Here is a 5,369-nt window from a genome sequence, read left to right as displayed (position 1 = left end):
GATGGAAACGTTGAGTTCCTTCAGGACTTAGAGGTGGAGATGTGGAAGCTCCATCCCTGGAAGTGTCCAAGGGCAGGTTGGATGGGGCTTGGAGCCACCTGGGCTGCTGGGAGGTGGCCCTGCCCATGGTGGGGTTGGATCTAGATGATCTTTGAGGTCCCTTCCATCCAAACCATTCCATGATTCCATGAAGTTCTTCACTCTGAGGGTGGGGAGACCCTGGAAGAGGCTTCTTAGAGAAGTTGTGGGTGCTGGAAGTGCCCAAGGGCAGGTTGGATGGGGCTTGGAGCAGCCTGGGCTGCTGGGAGGTGGCCCTGCCCGTGGTGGGGGTGGGACTGGGTGGTCTTAAAGGTCCTTTCGAACTCAAACCATTCCATGATTCTATGATTCTAGGAAAAAGCACCTGGGCCTTAAGCAGCAATGATTGTTACTGGGTCCAGTGCTGGAGCCTCCTACACTGGAAGGACATGGAGTTTCTGGAGAGAGTCCAGAGGAGGCCACGGAGATGATGGGAGGGCTGGAGCAGCTCTGGAGACAGGCTGGGAGAGTTGGGGTGTTCAAGTGGAGAGGAGAAGGCTCCAGGGAGACCTTGGAGAACCTCCCAGTGCCTGAAGGGGCTCCAGGAAAGCTGGGGAGGGGCTTTGGCCAAGGGCAGCAGGGATGGGACCAGGGGGGATGGCTTGAAACTGGCAGAGGGAGCTGGAGGTTGGACACGAGGAGGAAATTCTTGGCTGGGAGGGTGGGGAGAGCCTGGGCCAGGGAAGCTGTGGCTGCCCCATCCCTGGAAGTGTCCAAGGGCAGGTTGGATGGGGCTTGGAGCAGCCTGGACTGGTGGGAGGATCCAGCAAAGCTTGTGGAAATCCTCCACTCCGTGGAGAACAGACCAGGAAGAAGCAGGTGATCAGTCCTCTCCTCCTTCTCCTGCTTCCCAAACCCCTGCCTTCTGGAAGATGAGAAGGTCCAGGCAGCAGGAGTCCCCCCCCCAAATCTCCATGAAGAAGAACTTTGGCTCCAGAGCCTTTTGGGATGCCCAGTTTGGGACAAACCAGTTGGATCTGCAAGGATGAACCAGGATGATGCTTCCTGAGGTGATGGTCCCATCACCAGAGCTTCAGGACACTCCACCTGGGGTGGGACTCGTGCAGCAGCAGATGGGAACCCCCCTGAGAAGCCACAGGCCACGGAGCAGCTGCTGCAGGTTGGAATTCCAGGCTTGGAGCAACCTGGTTTAAATTAAATTTTCCATCCAATTTTTCATCCAATTTTCCATCCAATTTTCAATCCAATTTTTCAATCCAATCTTTAAACCAATTTTTAATCCAATTTTTCAATCCCCTTTTCAATCCAATCTTTAATCCAATGTTAAAACCAAATTTCTCAATCCAATTTTAAATCCCATTTCAAACCCAGTTTTTAATCCAATTTTAAAACCAACTTTTCATCCCATTTTTAACCAATTTTTAAATCAAATTTTAAATCAAATTTTTCATCCAATTTTCCATCCAATTTTCCATCCAATTTTCAATCCAATTTTTCAATCCAATCTTTAAACCAATTTTTAATCCAATTTTTCAATCCCCTTTTCAATCCAGTTTTTAATCCAGTTTTAAAACCACCTTTTCATCCCATTTTTAACCAATTTTTAAATCAAATTTTAAATCAAATTTTTCATCCAATTTTTCATCCAATTTTCAATCCAATTTTTCACCCAATTTTCAATCCAATTTTTAATCCAGTTTTTCATCCAGTTTTTCACATGTTCAAACCAATTTTCCAATCAACTTTTTCAATCCAATCTTTAATCCAGTTCTTGATCCAATTTTTCAATCCCCCTTTTCAATCCAATTTTTCATCCAATTTTAACCCCAAATTTCTCAATCCAATTTTTATGCCAATTTCAAATCCAATTTCAAATCCAATTTCAAATCCAATTTTCCAATCCAGTTTGTAGTCCAATTTTAAAACCAACTTTTCATCCCATTTTTAACCAATTTTTAAATCAAATTTTAAATCAAATTTTTCATCCAATTTTTCATCCAATTTTCAATCCAATTTTTCATCCAATTTTCAATCCAATTTTCAATCCAATTTTTTCATCCAGTTTTTCAAATGTTCAAACCAATTTTCCAATCAACTTTTTCAATCCAATCTTTAATCCAGTTTTTGATCCAATTTTTCAATCCCCTTTTCAATCCAATTTTTCATCCAATTTTAACCCCAAATTTCTCAATCCAATTTTTATGCCAATTTCAAATCCAATTTCAAATCCAATTTTCCAATCCAGTTTTTAATCCAATTTTAAAACCACCTTTTCATCCCATTTGTAACCAATTTTAAAATCAAATTTACAATCCAATTTTTAATTCAATTTTAAAACCAAATTTCTCAATCCAATTTTTATGCCAATTTCAAATCCAATTTGCAATCTAGTTTTTAGTCCAATTTTAAGACCAACTTTTCATCCCATTTTTAACCAATTTTTAATACAAATTTTCAAATTTACAATCCAGTTTTTAATCCAATTTTTAAACCACCTTTTCATCCCATTTGTAACCAATTTTAAAATCAAATTTTAAATCAAATTTACAATCCAATTTTTCATCCAATTTTAACCCCAAATTTCTCAATCCAATTTTTATGCCAATTTCAAATCCAATTTCAAATCCAATTTGCAATCCAGTTTTTAGTCCAATTTTAAAACCACCTTTTCACCCCATTTTTAACCAATTTTTAAACCAAATGTTAAATCCAATTTTTCATCCAATTTTTCATTTTGGGGTTGGAAAAACCTTCATTTCCAGGTGGGACCTGGAGCAGAGGAACCTTGAATCCATCCAAGTTTTGGAAAATTCATCTGATTTTTGGAAAATTCATCTGATTTTGGGAAAATATCTTTGATTTCTTTTGAAAATTCATCTGATTTTTGGAAAATTCATCCGATTTTGGGAAAATACCTTTGAATTTTTGGAAAATTCATCTGATTTTTGGAAAATTCATCTGATTTTGGGAAAATATCTTTGATTTCTTTTGAATATTCATCTGATTTTTGGAAAATTCATCTGATTTTGGGAAAAATACCTTTGATTTCTTTTGAATATTCATCTGATTTTTGGAAAATTTATCTGATTTTGGGAAAATATCTTTGATTTCTTTTGAAAATTCACCTGATTTTTGGAAAATTCATCTGATTTTGGGAAAATACCTTTGATTTCTTTTGAAAATTCATCTGATTTTTGGAAAATTCATCCAATTTTGGGAAAATACCTTTGATTTCTTTTGAAAATTCTTCTGATTTTTGGAAAATTCATCCAGTTTTGGGGAAATTCATCTGATTTTGGGAAAATACCTTTGATTTCTTTTGAAAATTCATCTGATTTTTGGAAAATTCATCCGATTTTGGGAAAATACCTTTGATTTCTTTTGAAAATTCATCTGATTTTTGGAAAATTCATCCAGTTTTGGGAAAATTCATCTGATTTTGGGAAAATACCTTTGATTTCTTTTGAAAATTCATCTGATTTTTGGAAAATTCATCTGATTTTTGGAAAATTCACCTGATTTTTGGAAAATTCATCTGATTTCTAGTGGATTTTTCCAGATGTTGCAGCTCTGGACACGTGGGGACAATGACTTGAGGAACATCCCCATCCAAGTCATCCCACGTCGACCCCCTGAGCTCCCTATGGAGACTCTTCCCCTTCTTCCCGCGTTTCCTTCTTCTCCTTCTTCTTGTCCAGCTTGTACTTGAGGCGGCGCAGGGGGTGGGTGATGCTTCTGCTGGTGGGATCCTCAAAATCTTCTGCCAAGAGGAAATTCCTGTCCACCAGCTCGGCAGCTTCTTGCCAGTTCCTGAAGCAAGAGGTGCCCATGCTCCGGATCTCCTCCACGGCATTCCCGACGATCACCTCCCCGTTGGGCTTCAGCACCACCACGGCAGGAACCTCAGAGATGGAGAAGCGAAGCTCCAGCTCCCTGAGGGAGAAGGAGGAGATGGGTCAGCTTGGGAAGGGGGCAGAAGTCCCTGCTCCTCATCATCTTCCTCCTCAGCATCTCCCCGTTGTGACGAGGAGGACATTGAGGGGATGGAGTGAGTCCAGAGATGGGGAATGGAGCTGGGGAAGGGGCTGGAGGACAAGGGGAAGGGGCTGGAGAACATTAAGAAGGGGCTGGAGGACATGGAGAAAGGGCTGGAGGACATGGAGAAGGGGCTGGAGGACAAGGAGAGGGGCTGGAGGACAAGGAGAAGGGGCTGAAGGACAAGGGGAAGGGGCTGGAGGACAAGGAGAAGGGGCTGAAGGACAAGAAGAAGCATCTGGAGACAACAGAGCCCTGGGCCAGGCTGCCCAGAGAGGCTGTGGAGTCTCCTGCTCTGGAGACATTCCCAGCCCGGCTGGTTCCTGTGGGATCTGCTGGAGGTGACCCTGCTCTCCAGGGGGTGGCACTGGATGATCTCCAGAGGTCCCTTCCCACCCCACCCCTCTGTGACTCCATGAAATATTTTTGCTTTATCAACAAGTGCAGCCAAAGAAGTTTCCCCATTTTTCCCAGTAACATCACACCGGCCGCTCCAGTGGGGACTGAAAATCATGGGATGGGTTGGGTTGGAGGGACCTCAAAGATCATCTAGTCCCAACCCTCTGCATAGGCAGGGCCACCTCCCAGCAGCCCAGGTTGCTCCAAGCCCCATCCAACCTGCCCTTGGACACTTCCATCACCCACAACTTCTCTAGGAAACCTCTCCCAGGGTCTCCCCACCCTCAGAGTGAAGAACTTCATGGAATCATGGGATGGTTTGGGTTGGAGGGACCTCAAAGACCATCTACTCCCAACCCTCTGCATAGACAGGGCCACCTCCCAGCAGTCCAGATTGCTCCAAGCCCCATCCAACCTGACGTTAGACACTTCCAGGGATGGAGGAATCACCTTGAAGATCATCCATGTGGTCTTCAAGGTCCTTTCCAATCCAAAATATTCCATGATCTAAAGAGCATCTAGATCCAACCCTCACCATGGGCAGGGCCACCTCCCACCAGCCCAGGTTGCTCCAAACCCCATCCAACCTGCCCTTGGACACTTCCAGGGATGGGGCAGCCACAGCTTCCCTGGCCCAGGCTCTCCCCACCCTCCCAGCCAAGAATTTCCTCCTCGTGTCCAACCTCCAGCTCCCTCTGCCAGTTTCAAGCCATCCCCCCTGGTCCCATCCCTCCTGCCCTTGGCCAAAGTCCCTCCCCAGCTTTCCTGGAGCCCCTTCAGGCACTGGAAGGTTCCCCAAGGTAGTTATGGGGTGGGAAGGGTTTGGGGGTGGTTATCCCAGAATCCCAGACTGGTTTAGGTGGGAAGGGACTTCAAAGATCATCTAGATCCAACCC

General features: G+C 43.9%; 1 protein-coding gene across 1 annotated transcript; it reads right to left on the bottom strand.

The window, feature by feature from the left end:
- Positions 1–3,680: 3,680 nt before the first annotated feature.
- NXNL1 (nucleoredoxin like 1) lies at positions 3,681–4,712 on the bottom strand. The gene is made up of 2 exons (XM_051641577.1): positions 4,693–4,712; positions 3,681–3,972 (listed from the first exon to the last, which is right to left on the bottom strand). The coding sequence occupies exons 1-2, from the start codon at positions 4,710–4,712 to the stop codon at positions 3,681–3,683; spliced, it is 312 nt and encodes a 103-aa protein (XP_051497537.1).
- Positions 4,713–5,369: the final 657 nt, after the last annotated feature.

This window comes from Apus apus, chromosome 29 (assembly GCF_020740795.1).
Source record: "Apus apus isolate bApuApu2 chromosome 29, bApuApu2.pri.cur, whole genome shotgun sequence".
NCBI lineage: Eukaryota > Metazoa > Chordata > Aves > Apodiformes > Apodidae > Apus > Apus apus.
Note: the sequence above shows the minus strand (reverse complement) of the source record. Positions and strands in the feature narration are given on the sequence as shown.

Excerpts from the sequence above, each read along its gene's own strand:
- NXNL1 (XM_051641577.1), bottom strand. The coding sequence starts at position 4,712 with ATGGAAGTGTCCAAGGGCAG. Across the intron at positions 3,973-4,692 it reads ATGGAAGTGTCCAAGGGCAG|GGAGCTGGAGCTTCGCTTCT; the intron begins GTTGGATGGGGC and ends CTTCTCCCTCAG.